This window comes from Halyomorpha halys, unplaced genomic scaffold (genome assembly GCF_000696795.3).
Source record: "Halyomorpha halys isolate HHAL.00 unplaced genomic scaffold, Hhal_1.1 Scaffold1331.1, whole genome shotgun sequence".
Classification (NCBI taxonomy): domain Eukaryota; kingdom Metazoa; phylum Arthropoda; class Insecta; order Hemiptera; family Pentatomidae; genus Halyomorpha; species Halyomorpha halys.
Window position 1 is genome coordinate 354514 of NW_027114913.1, and position 25088 is coordinate 379601.

General features: G+C 29.9%; 1 protein-coding gene across 1 annotated transcript in view; it reads left to right on the forward strand.

The window, feature by feature from the left end:
* LOC106689334 (neuronal growth regulator 1) overlaps positions 1 to 18357 on the forward strand; it is a 177962-nt gene extending 159605 nt beyond the window's left edge. The window contains exons 7-9 of the mRNA XM_067052010.1: positions 320 to 409; positions 685 to 792; positions 17534 to 18357. Coding sequence (XP_066908111.1) covers positions 320 to 409; positions 685 to 792; positions 17534 to 17658 — 323 coding nt within the window. The 3' untranslated portion in view covers positions 17659 to 18357. The remainder of the gene's footprint in view (positions 1 to 319; positions 410 to 684; positions 793 to 17533) is intronic.
* Positions 18358 to 25088: the final 6731 nt, after the last annotated feature.

A 25088-nucleotide genomic window follows, 5' to 3' on the forward strand; every position in this document is an offset into this window, starting at 1 on the left:
AAATAAAGATATAATATAAGCTGTTGTAATATTTAGATGTCCTTGAAGATGGCTGGAATAGCCGAAACGTTGGACTAATAAGAAATAAAGTGTTGAGACAGTATTGGATACAATTTGTGGTTTTATTTAATAAATAATTACCTTGTCTCAAAAAATTTTGAAATAATATTATTTAAGACATCTTTTTAGTCTAATATATACATAAAATAATTACATTAGCTAGGATATTGGAAACAATAATGATAAGAGTATATGTTGATATATTAGAAAAATGCTGCTTTCACTATGGTATAATTAATAATATTTTTTCATCTTTCAGAAATACCCAGACCAACAACTACTGTCTCTACAACGCTGCCAACCACAACCACAAGCAAGCCAACCACCACAACAGAACCGACAACAAAAGGTATGAGTTCAAATGATAAGAGACATGGGTTCCTTAAACCAATCGACTCTATTTTCTAATTTATGTTCTTATTGTTTTCTTTAACATTTTTTATACTAGATCACCAAGGGTTCAAAAGATCATTTATTTTTTAGAAGACCCTTTCATGTGTAGAATACTGTTTAAGCTCATAATATTTGGGAAGCACATCTCTGAAAATAAAGTCTTTCTATCTCTTACTTACATTTATTATATTTATATATTATTAAATTCATTTATTAATACTTATTATACAGCACCCAAAGTCGCAGTGGTAGAATATGGCAGGCCGAACGGGAGGTTACACCTTGACTACAACGAGATACCGCACATCCCAGACCACAGGGAAGAAGCGGCTAGAGCAGGTTTTAATTTTATTATTTACTGATAAATTATTATATATTTTTTCATCATATATATAATTTATTACTTACTTCATTCCGTCCCTCTCACCATATTCGAAACATTTAAATCAGATTATATTTTGTCAATTTAAAAGGAGGGTTAACTACGACTATGGTGGCAGAGCGGCATTGCTCACTTTTGTTTATAGGTCAAAAAATGATATTTATTTATATTTTTTTAAATAACATATTTTACATCAATAGTCCAAAAATAATCAACTAGAGACATTTCATGCTGAATTGACAAAACGTGAACTTGTTGATTTTTTCTGGGATTTGAGAGACTTGAAGTTTTGTTTTTAACATTTCCCTGTTATACTCTAATAATTATTTAGCTACTTTTATTTAATGTATTTCATTTATTATTATTTTTCCTTTGGAGTTCGTTGTGAGAAACAACCCAATACTTTATTAATGAACAACAGTATTAATATTTAGTGAAGTCGATTCCTTATTTAAGATTATATTTGCATATAAGGCTTGAAGCCAGATGCTGTAACTCACATCTGCTGTTCTTCTCAGTATCGCTTTCGAACGCTATAAAGTTAGTACGAGGAACAATTTCTTGATGAAGGATTTTTCAAACGGAATTTTTGAGCAAACACACTGGTAGACACTCCGAAAGAACCAAGGAGAGAATTTAAAATTAGATATGAGTACAACAGGGAATACGTCTTGTGAAAGAATAATTTATTTAAATGCCAATCTAAACGTATAAAAAAAAGTTTAAATAATATTTAATAATTAAATAAGATTTTATTGACACGTGGTGTTTCACAACCAGCATAGTCCATTTTTAATTTAATTTATTAACATATTTAATTATTAATTTGATTCTAGATTAATCATGAAGTAAAATTATTTTTTCCTATATTTGTATTATACTTAGCAATTTAGGGATTATTTTCAAATAAAGGGTATTGTTTTCCCGGAATCACTGATGGAGTAAATTTAAGTTGGTTATAATACAGTCATGTGAAACAACTCTTTCTGATAGGTGTGATGAGTTAATTGTATTGTTATATTTTACTTTTATTCTATATCCTTATTTATTCATTTATATTATCATCATGGATGTCCCAGATCTACATTTTTACTCTCAAAGACATTTTAAATTTATTTATAAATATCTCAAAGGCAAAAAATACTTGCCTTTTTACTTACAATCAGGCCTTAATGGAAAGGCAAATTATATCCCAAAAGTTATATAAATTATTTTATATCGTTTAGGATAGGCTGTAGAATATTTCAAATTATGTCACTAAAAAAGTCATATTTATGGACATATAAAATTTCAAAATAAAAAACCGAAATTTTAATGACTTTTGGAACCCAAATTGTATGGCTGCCTTAAAGCTCTAAATACGATGTTGTCCGAGAACGTATTTGCACTCTTATATCATTCATATAAGTAGGCCAGAAAGGAAAAATAAACAAGTAAGTATCTTGATGTTGATAATGTTTTTTTTTTTAAATTGATTTGTATTTTATCATGATTTATTATAATTATCCTCATGAAATGAGATCTTAAAGTTAGTTTGTACTTAAAAGATGTTATAAATAAAATATTTAAAATATGTTTTAAAAAAATCAGCTTTAGACTTATATTTTACTGGTTTTATAGTATCCTTGCACTTCTCATGACGGAAACTAGTGAATAATTCAAAGTTCAAATAATTTTTGTTCGTTTTATTTATTTATTTCAATTATTTTAATATTTAAATCGTGCTTGTAACATTTTTAACGGCTGTTTTCATTATCTATGTTAAATAATACATTTTTTATAAGTTATGAAGGATGTCAAAGTCTAAAGCAGGAAACAAAGATCGAAATCTAATTTTGTTTTAAAAAATATGTTTTTAGAAGGAGATAATCAAGGTGAACAGTGAATAACATTAATAAATAAAAACAAGTTTATTAATGCTAATGTTTCAGCAAGAATTTTGAGACATTAATCAGGGCTAAGAACAAATACAAGATAGCAACCATAGTGAATAAAAGAAATTACAGAAATAAGAAAGTAACAGCCAATATAGAAGCATAAGTAATGTTAAAATAAATTGAATAACGTAAATATTATAAGAAGATAAAGGCTATATGGAAATAAGTGATATTACAATTAAGAAAGAGGAAAGAACAAAAAATTAATATACATATGAAAATCCAGTAAGTAAATATATGTACAAAATGAAAGTTAATTAAATAAAGTTATGACGTTGGAAAGATCGACAGCCAAAGGATTGCCCATGGCTAGTCCTGAAAGTTGGTTAAGAACTGACTATGGAAGGTAAGGTTACTGAATTTACAACAGAGTAAAAGAGATTCGAGGTAAGAGAAATAGTTAAGAAAAGTAAGAGGAGAGGTACAATGGATGACTAGTTGGCTTCTACACAGAAGGCTTTGCATATGGGAATATCTGTGAACAAACTATCAGAATTTTCGAACCATTCCTCTAATTTGGATAAAACTTCTGTACTTACGACAAGCAACTATTCGCTCATCGTTAAAACATTTGTTTTTAGTCCATATTGTTAAATTTTCCAAGGCATCATTTTAGCTAGGAAAATAAGTGCTAAAATTCCATATTGAAATTTGATTAGTGGAATTTTACTTAGTATTATTTTTAACTGTGAGCTAATCTGATTTGAAAGGTTTCTAAAAATATTTTTGAAATGATTTTTTTTTTTATTCAAAATTGGAACCGGAAGATTTCCAGTTATTTTAGGATTACCCATAACTGTGTTTGAATTTTTTTTATTTTTAATTTCATGATAATTTAATAGTATAATATCTAATTAAAAAAACAAAATAGATATATACTCGATTTGTTTTGGAATTAAACAATTGACTGACTAAACGAATGTCATGATGTATTCTATTTTCCACGTGTGTCTAGTCAAGTACCTACTCAATGTCTAGAACTATATTTTATGAATTATTTCCGATGTAAATATACTACTATATATTTTTTTTTAATTCTGTTTCTCTCTTCCATATACTCAAAATAATAAACATCAGTAATGGCTTAATATACTGAAGCTTAGTAAAGCAAGAATTATGGTAAAATAACAGTAGTAAGAACAAGAAATGATGGAACGATTCGGCCTTAAGCCACTTCTAAATCCCGCTCTAAGCTGACAGACAACAAGAGCAGGCAAGGCTTTATGTTATGTTTTAACTTAAATTTTTCTCCATAAAGCGTGGTATATTATCATCAAGTTTTGAAATAAGAAAGCAGTTTTTACAAAAGTACTCAATATCTGCTATGAACGTTAGTTTCATTGTGATATTTTATAAAATAATAATTTTAATTTTTATTTAAATTTCAATGAAACATATTATTATTTTTATTCGGTACCAGTGTCAGTTTTAAATAAAATAAAAGATAGTGAATATCAATGAACATATATATTATAAAATATATTTGGTGAAGTTTGTTAAACAAAAGCTAACATTCCATATTTGCAACTTCCCCAAACGGAGTAGTAACAACATCACTGAAAATTATTTTATGTAATACAATATGTGAAGTATATTACAAAAATTCAATTCAATAGTTGTATCTGGAGCTCTGTTGCAGAGAACTACATTTCATTGTTTTCGTTAATTCTCTTCCGTGCCTGTCACTGGTAGGGACCTAAACTTTTTTCATTTAAAGTTAAAGAGGTAGTACGAGAAAAAATGTATACACAGAGAATTGTTTGGATTGGATGTTTGACCAGATTACTGCCAGAAACCTCTCTTTTATTGGAGAATTCCAAGATACCTAAATTATTTTTTAAATAAGCACCATGGGAATAATTATGCATAATTTATTCTTAGACAATAGGGATCGAAGTCAATACTCCTCAAATGAGGAGATAATGGGGAGGGGGGTTCAAAAAGAAATAAAAAATAGTTATCAACTATTTATTTCCGACATTTCACCCCACATTGCAAAGTTTCATCAGGGTTAAGAAATATACTAGTTTAGCTATTTACGTTAGGTGTTTTTTGAGATATGACGTTTCCTAAACATCGTTCTTTCCAAAAATCGATAAAATGAAATTTTGGGAATTTTCATTGAAACTACAACTCTTAAAAAAATACTAACTAGAAGCTGTTTTTTATTATATTCCAAAAGCTTTCATTTTATTAAGCTTATATTTACACATACATAATATGTGTAAATATAATAGTCTCTGAGATATAGTTATATATCGTTCTGAGATATAGTTCGATATAACCAAAAGTTTTGTTCCAAAACTAGAAATCAACATTTTGTGAATTTATTTTGGGAAATGCCAGGAAAAATACTACTACTACGAAAATTCTAATTATAAACTACCTAATACTACATTCGACATTATTTTTCTTTTCTAAAATAAAATCACTGACTATTGATTTTTTGTTTTTTCGTAATTAAATGTTACTTTTTAAAAAATTCTATCTAGGGAATTGTTGAAAAAAAACGGCCCTATCAGATTTATTAGATTATAAACAGCTATTATATTAATAGCTTAATAAATATATATTGCAAATATATAATAAATAATGTATAATAAAATGTATAGATATATTTTAACAGGTTCTCAATGCTTTTTAAATAATGATTTGTAGATAATTTTAAAGATATGTAGCTGCAAATGAAAAATTAATTTTAAAATTACTAAAAACGATATTCCATTATCCCCAATTATTCCAGCCGAAAATGCCATTAAGAGGAGGTTGTACTAACCAGGCTGGTCACACGAGGCTCACCCACTCCTATCTTATTTCAAAACAAACGCCTCCGAACTGCCAGTATTGCAACAACAATTTAACAATTACCTATATTTTACATTACACCTCAATAGCTTAGGATTAAACCCAGATATTTCAAAAACACTCGGAAACGATGATAAAACAATAGAATTAGTGTTTCAGCTTTTAAAATTAAAAGATTTACTGATAAAAATATAACATTGAGTGGGGGGGGGATAAAATAAAAAATTAAAATTAAAATAAGAATAAAATAGTATAATAAATAATCAAATTAAAAAATAAATATAAGCAAAATTAAATGGGGTATAAATGGCGTTGATGACCAATGATGTTTAGCGTCATTAAATAAAAACAAACAAAAATATTTATAACTTTTGAAACAGCCACCATTTTATATTCCTCCTAACTATGGTTGACGGAGTCTTCATTTTTGACTAGTAACTATATACAGTCTTCATTAAAGTAATCAAAATTTGAGATGAAATTACTGCTTTTTTTTAGCTCTGGGCTCATGTTATGAAAGCTAGCGAAACCGTGGTAGAGAGCTCTAGTAATATTACATATTAGATCCGTAATATATTAATTATCCTTGACGATATTAAACAGGTAATATCAATTCATATCCTATCTACATATCAATATCAATTATACCGAAATTGCTCTGTTCTAATAATTATTACATCATGGAGTCGGACGCCATAACAGAAGCGGATTCAACTAAGAGAATTCCTGTAAAGAAGTCCCCCAACTTTGAATTTTAATAATTAATTTTACAACCCCCTCCTCCCATCACCCTTTGTCCCTATTCAAATAAAATATAATGAATCTTAAAAAGTTCACCCATTTATAATTTGCTGGCTTCTCAATCCCGCTCCAAAATGCTCCTGCATTATTGTCAGTTTGAAACTCGGGCTTTTGTTTCTTCATGAAAGGAACCACTTTATTAATTATGCCGGTTTATTATATATCTTAAAAAGTACATGACTTTTAAATAAATAAATTTGAATTAGATTTTTTAATTCGATATTTTCTACAAAACTAAATATCAATACTAATTTTTTTTAAGCCCTGAATTTATCCCGATAAGTCGAATTATCCCTGGACTTGTTGGGACTTCTCCCAATAAAATAGTTCTGGAATAATTCAAATCCTAAAATCATTTGAATATGAAGATAAACCCTTATTATTCACCCCCTTTTATTAATTTCAAAACCGATTCAGTTCTTCCCTAAACCTGTACATGGCAACATCATAATGTAAAACATACTGCAGTTGAGAATTGTAAGTACTGTTTGCATTAAACCATATTTTTATTGTGATATTTATTAGTCAGAGATTGTACATCTGTATTACTGACTGATCTTTAAGACCCACCAACAACAAATATATATACAAAAAATACACATCATTACAACACATCAAGGGTCTTGGCTTATTTATTAATAAGAAAGAACTATTTTTCTCACTAATAATAAAGCTAGAAGTTGATTTAGTCTGTATCACACTCAACCATCACTCCTATTGTTTTCCCTCTAATACACGGAAGTATTAATTCCCTTATTTACTGAGACTAGGATGGATGAAGAATCATAAAGCATGTAGATTAATGGCCAATGCATTTTTTAAACTAAGAAGTCTCTAAAACGGATAGATTCGTTAAAACTGTGCATAAAAAATTTGTCCTTATTACAATATTCTTCGTTCTACGTGGTAAGGAATGTAAAAAATACAAACAATTTGATATAATTATATATATTTAATGTAATAATAAGGTTGTGGTTGACCTATTATAAAAATGACGATATTATCCCCACAGATCGTTTCTTAAATCGAGATAGTATGAAAAAATAAACTTCTTGTTGCTATCGACAGGTCCCAAGTCGAGGATGTAAGTTTCCATTTCGGAACTTTATCTTCTCTGGCGAGATATCTACTGAGTCTACAAAGCCGCTTTTATATAAAACATCTTGTTAAGTGACCTATCCTGTAAGAGGCTTTATGGTGGTATTGGCATCCCTGCCTTCATAGGTCAACCATGTTCGTCCAAAGCTTTGTCATCGTCTAAATCGAAAAATTCGAGAGATGTTTTGTGGATTCCGTGATTGTAATTGATGTAGCTCGACCGATGGTATACAAAGGGCGTAATTTGATTCGGGCCCATTCTTTTTAAAGGTTTATTCATCCCTATTTACAGTGTTCAACAAAGGAATCTATCGGTTTTGTTCCTTCATTAAAAACCTTGACGTTCAGCGCAAGTTTTGCTCGACAAAGTAAAATTTTCTGAACAGCGTTAATATTTCTTTAAAAAAATATTATTATACTTATATAATTAAAAAAATTAAATTAAAATTGTAATTAAAACAATAAACTGTTTAAATTATATCTGTTTCATTGATAACAGATTGATATTGTTATTGTTGGGTGAAATTTAATTGTTTAAAAAAAAAAATTATTTAAGAATATTTACTAAAGTAAAATTTATATAATAGATATAAAGTGTTATAGATATTACAACTATTTTCTTTTTTGATTAACTTCCTTCGTAAGCTCAATAAACTACTTCCCTGTCATCTATATTTCCTGAAAACTCGTACTAATCAGTCAGTATGGTAACATAAAACACATGGTAGTATTCCCACTAATTTTTTTTAAAAACTATAATGCATATTACATAGCAATATTTTATAAGCAATACCTAAATATTATACATTCAGAATTAAAGAAGCTCAACTCAAAAAAATGCTGTTTCACACAATATTGTATATGTTTCTAAAGTTGTATGGGATTTATTATTATTATTTTATTTTATTATTATTTTGAGCCTTACTAACCCTAGTTTTTCACAATCTGCCCCTACACTTGTTTTTTTTCGATTGCTAGAAGCCCAATCTAAATTTTTTGTTTTGTTTTTTAAATATTAAAATTCTATTACTAAAATTTGTATTATGTAGTGTTCTGCTTTTCAAATTAATATTGATTTCATGATCACGCAATAGCATATCGATTGCTGTGAACTTTTTCGAGGCACACCCACTCCTATCTTATTTCAAAAGAGATGCCTCCGAACTTCCAGTATTGCATCAACAATCTAACAATAAGCCGTATTTTCCAACAATACCCATATTTCACACCTCCCCACAATAGCTTAGGATTAAACCCAGATATTTCATAATATCGGAGACGATGATAAAACAATAGAATTAGTGTTTCAGTTTTTAAGATCAAAACATTTACTGACGAAAATATAACACTGGATGGGAAAAAAAATAAATAAAACAATAAATAATCAAATTTAAAAAATAAATAAATATAAACAAAATTAAATAAAATATAAATGGCGTTCATGACCAATGAAGTTTGGCGCCACTAAACAAAAACAAATAAACTAAAAATTATTCAAGTTATTTCAAATTAAAATTTTCATTTATCAAATAGGTGTTACAAATCATAATTTGCATTATAAATTTAACTTATTTACATTAAATTCATCTATAATAAATGTTAAAATATTAACTTCTGAAAAGCGACAGTTGATAGAAAACTCTTTTTTTTTTTTATAATGTTACTACTTTTTAAGTTGAGCATATTGTATCTTCATTTTTTTTTCAGATTTCTTCGATATTTACATCAATTATTATATTATGTAGTGTGCTGGTTTTCAAATTAATATTGATTTCAAGATTACGCATTTGCATATCGATTGCTGTGAACTTTTTTGATGCCTTCGAAGGTCTGTCATTATGTAGTGCGTAATTTTTGAGAATGCTTTAAATTAAATTATTTTTTTTACCATATTTTTTTTTAACTGGTCGTTTCTGACATACAGGGCTCGGGTGAATGAGGGTTATCGACAGGTAACAAATCAGAGGGGTCAGGTTTAATTACGTGAGACCGGTATAAAATAAAAGTTAAACCCCTAAGCCGCTGCAATAACGTGCAGCTGAGATAGACGTCTTAACACCCCCGTTCACAAAAATGCAAGATCGTGCAGAATCATCGAGCTAACATTCTCATTCATACAAATTGAACTAGCCTATATATATATATATTCATTTTTTTTAAACGGAAATTTAATTATATACAAAGAAACAAATTCTATTAAAATTATTTTTATTACAATTACAATACCTTTTCTTAAAAACCAAACAAATGTTTATCGTTGAAAATGCAGTTATAATTATACTAATATAGTATTGATTCCTTGCTTCCGAAAAGAGAAAAGCTTTGTATTATTGTAGACTAAAATTCATCCACTACACCCTGAAACCACGTTGAGTTTTTCCAGACTCGCCTCTTGCATTCGATAGCTACCCTGGAACAGCCGGAGAGAAGCACTCAGTAATTAGCGCAGACAAGTGGCAACTGAAAAAAAAAAATCGAGATTTATTTTAGAAGAGGGGAGGTGACAGATGTCCTGGAATGGCAATCAGACTGTCACTCTACATGCTCATTAGTGTTCTCTTCATTCTGTCTCTTCTGTTTATTTATCTTTCCTATACTTCCAGAAAATAACTATTGGAACTATGTATTATTCTCACTATCTGATGAAGTCTATTGGTAACGACCGGCGTGTTAAATTGCATAATCAAATACCAAATATAATTAAAGGAACATATATAGAATTCGACTTACATGAATTTTATGTAAACCAGATGTAATTTAGAGGGTTAATAACATGCACTTATTTTTTGAGAAAAAACAACATGGTTTTACTTCTACGATTAAAATTTTTGTTTCAATAAATACATTTTATTTAATCAAAAATATTTTTATTCATTGTTGTGATAAAGTATAATAATGAAGGTTTATTGTCATAAAAAGTTTTAATTTTTAATTTAATCTGAAGAATTGAAAAAATAGAGTAATTTTAGACTGAAATTAATGACCTGGGCAGAATAGTCTGCATAAAGTTTTTGAAAATTGATATGGTTCTAAAATTGTAATAAGATTGTCCTTGAGGATGGACGAACTGGCCGAAACGCCGGACTTGTAAAGAAATATAAATTGTTTTGAGACTAAAATTTGAGAAAAAAAAATTATTTAAGCAATAATAACCAGTCTCAAGAAAGTGTAAAGATTATATAAATTATTTCCAAGTTTATTTTTGTAAAAAAAAAAAATATTGTAAGATATAATCAATTTTACACACATTATATTTTGATAGAGTGATACTGCTAGTTTCAAAATAAGATTATTAATTGGAAATGAAAAATTTATAATTTTAATCTATATCAACTATAATGATTTAATGAAAATAATAGAACTTCAATATCCATGTTCTTCCTAACTTAAATTTAGGCTAAGAGTATATAATTTATATAAGTGACATTTTCGAATCATATTATTTATCATACACATCATATTTATTCATAATTATATTTATACGTAATTATCATACGCTATAGTGATTATTAAAATTTATTTAACTCAATAAGTTCAGGTAAGTTTGATCACATTAAACTAGTTTTAACATGTAGGAATTTGTAGATGGGCTATATAATGGACTGATACTCCAAAAAGTCGAATGACCAAAGAAGGAAATGGGATAAATTAAGAAATATGAAGGATTTTTCTTTGAAATTAAAAAACATCATTGATATTTATAGAAAATAAAAGGAAGGTGGTCCAAGTGAGGTCAGATAAAATCTCAAATAGTTTAATCGCTATTTTAGTATTTATTTGATCACACCCGATCTTCCAATTAATATATATGTTTGTATCAATATTCATTAATATAAGCAAATAAGGCTGTTTCTTGGCGGTTGATCACCCCCTCCGTAATGAAATTAAAGAGACCGAAGAGACCAGAATTATATTAATCAAAAACATGAATTATTAGTTTAGAAATATAAATTGTAGATGACTGCAACACCTTGAACAGTTGATTCATCTGTAGGCAAGTTGCGATTCCAAACGATTCCGAGTATCTCTTCTCTTCATTGGAAATTATCTTTTGCAAAACTATAAAATACGAAGACTCATTATTAAAATTTTCATTGTTCAAAGATGGACGTAAAACAGGTTAGGCATTATTATAAGAGGTCGTATAAATCCAATAAAACAGTCTTTACCATGAAGCAACGTAAAACCTTGCTATAATTTTTTTTTCTGCAGAACTGGTTTTAAATGAAAATCGATTAAATATGAAATTTTACTCGTACCTTCAGGGGGCCTGTTTCATGATAAAGAACCAACTAATACTACCAGTCTTGTAGATTCTTCTTCCTTGATCTTCCCTCAAATGTTGATGTTCGGGACTAAAATTGTAAACTGAATGGTCTTGAGATCTTCCAGGCATCCGTAGAGCTTGGTCGTCAAGTCGGTAGGGCTTGGCTAGTTCCGCTTCCTGATGATGTAGATTTTACTTAATACAATTATACTGACTTTTACAATGCTAACTTCTACTTTACTTGTTTTTAACTCCTATAATATTACTAATAATCGTTTCTAATATGAAAAAATAAGTATTAGTGATATTATTGCGTAGTTTCTATACCTTTATTTATGAACCAATACTATTAGCTTTCATTATGAAACAGGGCGCGGTTGAGATATCCGTTTTTATCATTTACTGCTGAGAAAATAATTTTATAAAAATGAAAAATTAATTCACAAATCAAGTGATCGTTCGGACGCTCATTACCGATTAATTAGTTCCAATGAGAATGTTTACTTTCTCATTGATTATTAAGGTTGGCGACTACAATGACTCATCCTGTAGAGGTCGCTGACGACATGTCACAATCTCACAACACACAAAAAAGTAATCCTTCACCGCCGGACCCGCCCCGCTAAAACCCCTTGGGAGCGACGGCACTATATCACTTTTGAAATATTATCTTAAAACGGTAAGAGCAGACTTTAAAATAGTTAAATAGGTCAATATCTAAAAAGCGCCTGAAATTGAAAACGCCATGAACAGGCTTGTATGATGGCTTATTTGAACAAGAAAAGTAAAAGTATAAAGTTTATTTTGAAACAAGGCAATATCTGTACCAGATTATCCCAGAGCTAGTAGGATTGTCAAAAAGCAACCACAGTCTACAAAAGAATCTATAGAATAAGTCAAATATAAAATAAAAATTTGTTTGTGTTTTTTTCATATATGCCACTATATATACAAACTTGAGATAAGTAAACATAAATCACCTAAATTATTTTTTTTTGTTTTGAAAATAGAGTAAATTAATCGTTTGCCAGCTAAGTCAGCGGTTTTCTCCATTGTGCGCCGGTCCAGTTTTGTCCTGCGTGGGTTGAAACTTGTTTTGTTATTATTTTTTCTACAGAATGAATCTTGACCTTCCTCTTAGTTTGGTGACCTGTAGGATGAGGATCAACCTTATCTGCACTAAACTGTCAGGTGAAGGAAAACATGTAATAATTTATGTTAGTTGTTAATTAATAAAATCAACCGTCTGTCACAGTAACGTTTCGTCAATTAACTCAAAGGGTAAACAGCTTTCCTAATTCTACTAGCTAGTTTCTAGTTCCGATTGTTAATTATTACCCAGTACACGGTTCCGCTATTTCGGAGTTTCAATCAATTTACACCAGCTATTTAGTAGGAAAGGTATTATATCGTTAACTAGTGCATATCCTGTTGAAAACCACATGAAGTCTAATTTGTGTTTCTGGAGCAGATACCATGTGTTTACATCAAACCATTATTATTTGGAACTATCCAAATTAAAATTTCTTTTTCGATCCCTAATTACAAATAAACTTTCCTATATCGTTGACCACCTCATTCTACGATTATAAATTCACCTTGTTAAAAACAAGATTCCAACTTACCGATCTCCACAGTGACCGAAGAAAGTATTTGTGCACACCCTGTCTTTTTTTTATATGATGAATTTAAGTAATAATAATAATAACCGTGGTGTGCAAATACTTTCTTCGGACATTGTACATATATCCCAACTCATAGAACTCCTTTGAAAAATCCTTTGCTGTCCGAACTATCTCATTTTGGAACTCCTTACCCGTATCCATCCGTAAAGCTTCCTCCTGAACATCATTCAAACACTAATTATCTTTCACTCATCCATTCATCATTCAAAATCTTGGATCCGACGGTAAGATTTGAGAGTTTTGATGACCTCGAACAGGAGGGTGGAGTGGAAAGGGAAAAAAAGGAAATATTTGAAAAAATGCGTCCCTTTCCTTAAGAAAAAATGATCTTCGGAGAGAGAGAGTTTCACCGTGAGAGGCCTCTGGTTTGAATCTCGTGGACCAATACCAGATAGAACAAGGAGCTTATTTATCCATACAAGTATTTCTTTTAACCGACATTTTATTATATTTTCTTTTAAATCTGTGTATTAGTTGTTGTTTTTTTTGGTAAAATGTATTTATTTGTTTGTTATTCTGTAAACTTATATACTGCTGTGAGTATTATGTCTCTGGTTTGATCTCACATTGCTGTCTAATAGTGAATTTGTTTGACGGGTCACTGGAGAGGATCTGAGAGGGTGAATTGGGGAGAGTGAATTTGTCGATCAAACGAAATAAAAATTGTGCAATGGTCAAATAGAAGGGATAAGAAAGAGAAAGAAAAAAGGAATGAATTGAAATATTTATATTTAGTGTATAGACTGGAATTGATTGTAAAAGGAAACTGTGGGGGAAAAAAAACTCCTTTCTTTCTCTTTTATTATATCATGTAAATATATGTAATTTATATATCACGAAATCACGGATTGATTAGTATATTGTGTAATGTAACAACAACCCGATGTATTTGGGCAGCATAGATGAATAAAGCATTTCTCTCTCTCGCCATCTCCTTAATTATTTAAGTTAAGTTAATAATTAACTTGTAAATAATAAACATCAATATAGTCTTGGATAATTTGATGATATTTGATGTATATAAATATTGTAATAGTTTTATTTAATTATGTTTAAATTCAGTAGCCAGATGAATGCTGTTGAAATTGTTATTATTAGAAGACAATTATCCTCGAATAAAGATCGATTTTTCATTTTCATTTTTTATCGATCCTGTAGCGTAACCATTTGTTGCCTTCTGTTTCACTCCAATCCTCATCTGACAAATATTGCTTTTAGTTCTTCACTCTAAATCTTACTGGATTTTTTTTTATCTCATTTCCTCTTCGACAGGTTTGTTTGTAGCTCTAAAATAAAATCATAAATATTATGTATAAAATACTCCATTTGTTCAGAAATATTTTTTTATAAATTTACTATTCTATTATAAAGTTGATTCTTAGTTAGTAAAGCGTACGAAACAGATTCGAAAAATTTATTTCAACAAAACTGTAAATTAATTAAAGTTATTTCATTCCATAATATACAATAAAATGTCTTTCAACTCTAACTGAAATAATATAATGCTAAAATATTTTATTTATTACGCATATTACTAAGTGTTAAGTATGTTACTTAAGGAAAAAAAAATACTTCAAAGATTTAGAGGGGTCGGAGAAAGTAGAAGCCGAACCAAAGCAAAATATTTCATGAAGAATTTTCAGGGAAGCTAAAAATTCCAAGATTTTTTCCCTTTTTTTCTTCTTCACCTTGTTCAGAGAATATTCCGTCTTTTGATGTCTTAGGGAAAAAATGAACCGAGCTTTTTCCGTTCAGGAAATTCATGTCAAATAGTTAACTAGAAGTTTGCGCGGCTCGGTGAAAATACTAATCGAATTACAGAGATTCAGTTGTTTTTTTGTTTGTTGTTCAGTTATTTCCTCCGGGCAGTGGCTGTTTAAAGATCCAATTGTGACATCTACAAGGAAAAATAGACACTAGGATCGAAATGTTTAGAATTCCTGGAAAAAAAACAAACAACGTGAATCTGATTTTAAAAGGCGTTTTGTACCTAATTGATTTTGTCGATTTACTCTGACCAAATTCAACTGATTTGTATTGTATTTAAAAAAATGACTTTTACAAATAATGTATACAAGAACTCTTTATGGGCCTACCTTGTGGCTAGAAAATTTATTTGTCAACATAGAATCTTAGTGGAAAAAAAAGTGTACAAAAACTGCTGAAAAGAATGAGATCCTTGCCTGAACGGAAAATCTTTCGCCTCATATTCGGAACAGTTAAGACACATCAGGCTTGAAAGTTTGAATTGGGCGGGACACATTTTTAGAATACCGGAAGATGGTATACAAAGAAAGCTGCTCTACTGACAAGAGAAATAGGCAGATAGGAGAATACTATCGTCCGGAACGCCTAAAACCTCTTGTGCACCCACAATTGGTGAAGGCCTCAGAAGAAAGGGTCATCTGGCTAGACATTATTGAACAAGCCAAAGACTACAGCGGTCTGCGAAACCAAAGAGTAGGAGTTCAGAAGCTGACTGCAGTTGATGGGTTTATAGATTTCTTGTAGTTGATACTTTCTATAAGTGGTTTATCATTTCCTCGAAATATGAACTAAACTCGGGTGACCGAATTTAAAAATGATCACAATAATGTGGTAAATTTTGGATGGATAAATGTTTTTGTTGTTTAATTTATGATAATAAAGTCTTAAGTTTAGCAGAATGGTTAAAGTCTTAAATAACAAGTGCTCAACACTTTACTTTTATTATACCTTAAACATTGTTAATAAACAAAGGTAATATTACATACAGCGCAATGTTGCCAAACTGACTATAGCTTTTCGGTACAATTCTCTCAACAGTTTTCTGTCGATCTCTATTTTGGTACATTATTATTATTATTATGCAAAATACCCTTAAGACCCTCAAATCGCAGTTTACTCAAAGCTTCGACAGTTAAAGCATCATCAGGATTTAAAAATACACAAATGCTGACCAGAGATATACGTATATAATTCAATTCGATTTATAACATTTGTTCCCAACCTGGGGTTAAAAACTGGCCGGGGTTCCGTGAAACAGTTGCGGAATGGGTCATTCCAGGTCAATTTAACACTGTTTTCAACTTGACCGTCTCAGATTTTCTTTGATTTTTCACAGGTTTTGTTTAGTTATCCTTTCATTGTTGTTGCTGAAATGACGACATTTGAAAATGTTTGTATCACATAATAATGTAGAGGGTATGTCGTTTACTTTCCTCTTCCAAAAGGGTTCCACCATTTTCCTACTAGTAGCAAAAGGGTTCCGCCTTCAAACAAGAGTTGAGGAGAACTTATCTACAAGTTCAATTCAAAGTATTCTCCTGTATATATTAAACTGTTCAATATTTATTTGACATTTTAAAAGTCAATTAAAATTTTAGTTTTGATTATTTTTAATTTCTAAAGCCCAATTTAGGAGTTTTCTTTCAAAAAGAACGTATCCAATTTGGAAAAGTTTTCAGTTAGGAGAAAAAAAAACGAATAAGAGACCTACTAAACTTTCAAGATATAATTTTAAGTAAGCTTCATGAAAAGGAAGGAGTAATAGGGCAAGTGATGTAAAAGTGAAATTTGGAAGTGTGTGTCAGGTGATGGCACAACTGAACATTGATCGTACATTAATTTAGTGATGTAATTTTTTTTCCGATCCCTCTAAAACAGAAGGAAAACAATTAATTAGTCAATCCTTTATTATGTGAAAAAAAAAACAAATCGGATTGAGTATTACCTTTGGTATTTTAAAGTTACCTGTAATGTTTAATTATTAATTGTGAAATGTCCATTCTAAATGGTCCTATTTTTAAAGAAAGAATCCGGAGGTGAGAGGCCTCCTCATGTTGATTTTCGCATAGAAGGTAGAGAAAAATAAAAAATTAATTATTAAAGACAATAGATAATGGTAAAATAATAAGAAAACAGTCTAGTGATGTAAAAAAAGTTACTATAGTACAAAAACAGAGAAATACCCCCACTTTTTGCGACATTTAAAAATTTACAAAAAGTGGGGGTATACCTGCTATTCATTGAACAATTTCGCAATAACCCATGTATGCACTAATACTGTTTAATATCCTTACTTATATTATTTTATTTATATGTAACAAAACAATATTATTTTCAGGCGGAGTAGTGAAACCAGGGAGCTTGTACGAGGGTACGATGGACAGATCGCGCTACGGTTCAGGTAGCAGCACTGTAATGCCCTGCCATCTTTTGGCGTTTCTCTTAACTACACTGTTCATCTAGTTCTTACACTACCTTTGGAAAAAGAAAACACTTTCAGAAAATTCAAGTCATGAAAATGGATGAAACCTCGGCCGATTCCGTCACTAGGGCTTGGTCAAGCTTCATGATTCTTTATAAATCTAACAATAATACTTTTATGTAAATACATGTTTAAGTGTACTGTCCACTTATATATTTTATAATTTTGGAATTTTTTTCCTTATGTATATATAAATATTCTAAATGAATAAATATAATTGTAAATATGGAAAAAATGTTATGCGTATCCTTGTTGTGTGATAATCTTGCAATGTTTTATTACTGTTTTGTATCAGGAAATGTGGTGGAAATTTCAAGTTGTGTAGCAGTCAGCTGATTGGAAACCGTAATGATATGGTAGCAATTAAAAGGATTTTTTTTCTTTACGTTGTACCAACAACAACTATAAAAACAGTCCATTTTATAATTTTACTAATAAATTTTTAATACTAAACTAAAAAAACAAAACAAAAAAAAAAGCATGTAATAAATGGATTATTTAGTGATCATAATTAACAATTTTGAATTATAGAAAAAAATTTAACCCAATGGATTGTTTTGTGAAATATTTTTATTTATATATTTTATTCAATGGCTGTTAATATTTGACTAAGATATGTACTTAGTTATTTGAATAATCATAAAATCAATTGTAAATATTTATCATTGTAAACACTCAACAAAATAAAACAAAATGTACAGTGTATTTTTTTTGTCTGAGATATCCATATGTATCTATTACACCTTGCGGGGGTTATTGTATGTTGACAACTTAATCCTGAAAGGCTTCCATAATATATTTATTTTTATTTTTAGTTCCAATTGGATTCAAAGAACGAAGTTCATTCAAGTTACTTTAAGCTAGACTATTGACAATATAAAATACAAAATACAATTATTTTATTTTAGATTGAAAAATAGTATACAAATAATATGGTTTAGAATGAAAATTTTCAATAATATTAGCAATTTAATTTATTTCTTTAATGATAAATGATTTTTTATTTTTCATTAGGTATTACATTATTAATATTTCTTCCTTTATCTATATTGAGGACATTGTTGGATATTTCCCATATCATAAGGACACATATGATTGATAGAACAACATATTAATAATTATTTATAATTAATCGCTTTATGATGTCTGCAATTGAACATTTATTCCATAGTTTCCATCTTTTTTTACCTTGGATTCATCCATCTTATCATTCCCTTGTTTCTAACATTTCTATATTGTTTAATATTTCATCGACGTTTTTAATTTATTGTCTGGAATAGCTAAAAGCTGTTAATAAGGATTTGTCCTTATCATTATTGGCATGACAGACTATAGGGGTCCAAGGCCTCGCGCAATGTACGTAGGAAATACATCACGTGTCTCATGAGGAGGTTTTCATAGGGTGGGTTCGTCACTTCCACACCTATTTTTGTGAGTGCCACCCATTGGCTTATGGGCCTTACAAATGCCCGGGGGGGGGGGGAGGTTGTGAGTGAGTATTGCATATTTATATGCTTAAAAATCCATGGGTAGGGCCGGGGACTCGATCTTGTAACCTTGATTTGTCCTTATGGTAGGAGAAATATCCCATAACAACATCAACATGAATAAATAATCTAAATAGAGGAAGTAATATCAATCATGAAATATCGATTGAAATGTTTGATGATTCTGAAAATTTTCATAAAAGAATTGCTTTTGTTGTGAACTAAAGTGGACAATGATGACCAGGTGGGAATAAAAGCATTTCAGCACGTTACATTTTTGTAACTTGGACTTAATTTTATAACTGCTTTAATGTTCCATATAAAACTAAAATCAATCATAACAGTATACTTACCTATAAAAAATTATGTTTAAAATTTTTTGTAAACTATGTTATTACTAGTTAGAGTTCAAAAGACCCAGGATTTCAATTTTTCCCCAATATTTTTATAATGTTTTTGCACACGAGAACCAACTATATTTCTCAGTTGAAATAGCAAATATTCTATGGTATGATGTAATTTTCCTCTAAAAACAAAATCAGAATTGTTACTGGGTAACAATATGGGTCCATATTATATATGAGTATGAGTAACTTTGATCCAACATAACTTCCTTCTGGAAATCTTTGCATAGAGAATGATAGTACTGGTGTAAGGTGCAACCATGATTCTAAAATAAAATGGATATTTTATAACTTAAATAAATAAATGATATATACAAAATCTATAAATACTTAAACAAATAAAGAAAAAATACTTCTCCTGTCTATTTTAATTAGGTCTGTGGTAATTTTATTAAGATACGCTGGCTTATGCAGACTAAGAAAAATATTTACTAAACTACTCCAATTGTTATACGTCATGGAATACTCCCTTCAGGTCATGACAGGCTTTTCTTGCATTGGAGGAGACAGTGAAGAAACTTGGATTAGAAGTTAATGAGTCCAAAACAAAGCACATGGTAGCAGAGGAGGTTCCTAAACCAGGGGAGACAATAACCACTGGGCCTCATAACTTTGAAAAGGTTTCAGAGTTATTCTGGGATCTGTAGTCCACCAGGATAATGAATTCAATGTTGAGATTAGAAGGAGGATAACCACAGCCAACCTATGCTGCTTTAAGAAAATAGTTCAACTGGGAAATATTTTCTAGGAAAACTAAGCTCCACCTTGATGAGTGTGGGGGTAGTGGACACAAATAAAATGTTTTTACTGTTTTGTTAGTTACAGTTAAATAACATAAAACATTCTTACTGTAGTGAGAACAAAGAACACAAACACATAACAAAGGCTTGGTGGTGACTAACAACTGCCAGTTACAAACCGGCTTACAATCAATATATATCCCCAGTTTGTCACAGAGCAACATGTATACAATCAAAAATGGATTTTTACACCACACTTTAACACACCCTCTTAAATATTCATTTTTTTTTTTCAAATTTATTTTTACTTACAAAAACAGGATTAGCAGAATTTTCATTTTACATACATTAACAAATAATTTTTCTTACAAAAACAGGATTAGCAGAATTTTCATTTTACATACATTAACAAATAATTTTTCTTACAAAAACAGGATTAGCAGAATTTTCATTTTACATACATTAACAAAGTAATTTTTAAATTATAATATTTGTTCTATGCACAGAAAAAAACAATATCAAATTTTTAAGTTACAATTTTTTGATTTAATGTTTTACAATCACTTCATTGAATTCTAGATTCAAACATCTCCAACTGGTCATCTCTCCTTTTGTAGATGATTTGAACATTTCGTCTTTTGACTACATCTTTACTTTTCACATCAGAATTATAATATTCACCAGGTTTAGCAGTATTCATTGGATCACTAAAGCTCCTTTTCTTTCTGGGTTTCTGGTTTTTCTTCTTAGTATCAGTACATTTCTTATTTATGTTTAATATGTTTTCATCTTTGACACAAATTTCTGGGTCACCATTTAAAGCTTTTAGTTTGTATAACCTTTCTCCAATCTCACCAGGTTTCTCTTTCTGCTTCTTCTTCATGTTTTGATGTTTCATAGCTTTTCCTTGTACAATTTCTGTCTTTTCCTTTTCTCTAGAATCATCTCTGCATCTTAATGATTCTTCAAATCTGCTAGGATACCTCTTTATCTGTAGATTATCTTCTGTTTCAAATCTCAAATTGTTTCGAACTCCTGTATCAGCTTGTTCTTCCAGTTCTCTTTCAGTCGTCTTTAGATACATTTTCATCAGAAGGTGAAATAGTTGATTCTTCATTTAAATATGTTCTATTCAATAGGTGATTTCTTAATAACTGATTATTTACTTAGCTCACATAGAGGTTTTAGTTTCTACTCCTCTTCAACATTACTTCTGTCAGCTTTATCCTCTTCTATGACCTTTTAATTTTTTTTTCTTTTATTTCCATTAATGCTTCACCACTTTGATCTTCAGATTCTGAATCACAATTCAACTCATTTATAAATAATCTTTTAGTATCTTCACATTCTTCTACATAAGTTAATGGTTCAGACACTTTGTATTCACCACTGGATTCTTCACTAACACCAACTATGTAGTCTTTAACAAACACAGATATTTTATTGTCTTCTTTTGTTCCAGGTACATTAGTAGCATAAGCTTTCACATTTGAATAGATCTTCAAATCCACAACATACAATCCCTCAGAAGACCTTTTACCAACTATTGTATCACTCTTTACAATTTTCACTTTGTGTTTAGCAAAAATCACGTATCTACCATGTGTTATTTTATCTACAAACAACAAATTTCTACTGAGGTCTGGGATGTACATCACATCTTTCAGTTGACACTTGTCATTTTTTATACGACCAACCATTTGGGCTGTCATGGATGCACAGTTTGTAGTAAGATCTATCTCAGCATCATTGTATTGTTGCTTCTGCGACAATACACGTGTATTGTTGGTAATATGTCTGGTGGAACCTGAATCTAAGACCCATTCTGTTGATTTTTTACTACATCTTTCATTAAGAAAAGAAACTGCTGATCTTTTGTTTTTATGAAAGAAACCGTCCTCCTCTAGGTGGTTAGTTTTTTTGCATTCATCACAGGGTTTTTTCTGTGGTTGAACAGTCTTTACTCAGATGCCCTTCTTTATAGCAAGAAAAACATTTCCTCTTGTCGGAAGTAGTTCTACAATATCTTTTTTACACAAGTTTCAAAAGCAACTGGAATGACAGTTTCCTTAGCAGAATTTGAAGAGCATATTTCCTCAGCCATCAATCTTGTCATTAAATTAGAAAGCCTTTTCATATCAGAGCCTATGCTTTCCCAAGTACTTATAAAATATTTATACTCCTCTGGAAGTGTTGTTATTACTTTTGAAATGATTATATCATCTGGTATATCATTGCCCAATGATTTTAATCTGAATGGCAAATTTTTGTTAGTTTATGTGGCTGGCCAAGTCTATTCCAGTCTTAAATTTATAATCAAAGAATTCTTGCAAAAGTTCAAACTTTTCCTAAGAAAGATCTCTCTCATATATGTTACATATTTTGGCATAAATTTGACTTGCAGTTGTACAAGTCAAAATATGAGTCAATGCTCTCTGATTTTATGTGGTTATTATTAAGTTCTGGGTTTTTGCATCATTTAGTTCATACACGTTTCAGTTTTTACTTTGTTAGTCTCCGGGAGGTTCAAAATCTTTAGAAAGAACCTCAAATAACCCGTTGGCTTTTAAGAAGATGTATACCTCAAATTTCAACATTTGGAAGTTCTCAGGCCCTGTCAGTGCCTCAACCTGATGTATTTCATTAAAGCTATCAAGATCCATTTTATATTACTGGTTGCACTTAAATGCTTTTAATTTAGGAAGTATTTGAACACAAACAAACACTACCAAACTGTTTTTACTGTCTCACTACAAATTTTAATTTCGCAAACTGCCTGGGTCCAAAACCTGGGCACATGGGGGTGGTGGACACAAATAATTTTTTTTTACTGTTATTACTGTTTTATTGGTTATGGTTATATAACATAAAACATTCTTACTGTAGTGAGAACAAAGAACACATAACAAAGGCTTGGTGGCCACTACCAACTGCCCGTTACAAACCGGCTTACAATCGATATATATTCAGTTTGCCACAGAGCAACATGTATACAATAAAAAATTAATTTTTATATCACACTTTAACATACCTCTACAAAACTTTGGTATGGCCCATGCTTCTGAATGGATCTGAGTGTTGGACAACACCTAAGGCTACTGGAAAAGATCTTCTGATCTTCAAAAAGACAGCTTCTCTGCCTAATTTTAACTGGTAAAAAAGTTAAAGAAGAATTGAAGAGACACTAATCAGAGGCTAAAAAATAAGTTTGAAGAAGTTGATGTTTTCAGAAGAATGAAGCAATAGCATTTAAGATATGCATGGCTTTTGAGGTAGTTTAAGTATTTCACCAAAATGGCAGACGAAGAAATGCCAAAAATGCTGCTAACAGAGTCAATTCATGAAACAAGGAGAGAGATACCATAGCTGATGTGGTCGGATGGTGTGGTGGGAGATGCTAATTGTATCCTAGAAGTCGGGATAAGGATGACATCTGCCAATACTTATATAATGGCATTATAAAAACAAAAAAAAATATATGTCCTGATTACAAGGGAAATACAACAAATATCAACATAAATAAATAATAAAAATAGAGGAAGAAGTATTAATCAATAATAGAAATATTATAGATTGAATTGTTAGATTATTTCAAAACTTTGCATTGAATATTTGCTAATGTAATAAAGAAAAGTTGGTCATGATGATGACTAGGTGAGAATAGAAGCATTTCGGCATCTATTACAGATTTTTAACTTTGACTTAATCCTATTGCCATTTTTAATGTTCTGTTAAAAAAAAAATCAAGGATAACATTATTCTTACCTGTAATGAATTCCTTTACATTTTTGAATGATATATTATCTATCACTGGAAGTTCAATGATACCATGATTTAGACTCGTCTCCAATATTTAAAGAGCTTTGTGGATTGCTTATAAGGACCAATGGTATTTCTCAGTTGAATTAGCAAATATTTTAGTATTTAATATAATTTTCCTATAACCAAACATCAATATGAAAACCTTTGAATTGTTATTGAATGTACTCGTGTATGTTACAACCAAGATTCTAAAAAAAAAAAAAGTATATTTTAAAATTCCACAAATGAGTACTATATCTAAAATAAGTAAAAAAGAAAAAAAAAAATTGTTTGCTTGTCATGTTAAGTAGGTGTGGTGTAACATATTCTTCAGATACTATTCTAAAATTTTGTATTTCTTCATTAGTTCACATTATTGAAAGTGTATCATTTCCTGGATCCTACTGAAGTCTTTAACTCATTCATTGTGTTTTTCTAAATGATCCACAGGTTAGGATCTGGTCAACAATTGTGTATGCTCTTGAGCTGTAATGAGCTATGTAGATTAGCAACTCAAGAACTGCAAAGTTATTTTTTCTTCCTCTTACCTGTATATGAAATGCATTTTAATGGGAAGTAATACAATTATGCAACACTTTAAACCTGAGTTTAGGTCTCCTGATTCCAAATAGCCAAGTCTCACAAACTTGTCAGTGTGTTTATAAATGTTTTTGAACAGCTTAGCAGAAAAACAAAAAGTTGTTTAAAACTGATATTATATATTTGATGAAGCTGAAGATTGACACATTATTACCACTTAGTATCATAGATTCTACTCCTTGTCACCATTTATTCAAAGACAGTTCACACAATTTTTTTAAACATTACATATCAATGGAAAATTCAACAATAATTAATATCAGCTAGGTTTTACCCTTAAATGCCGAATTTTAAAAATAAGCTTCCTCTACAGGACCTTTCATGTTGTTTATTTGAAATTATGAATGATCTATATTAGTTGGTAATGGTAAACAATGAA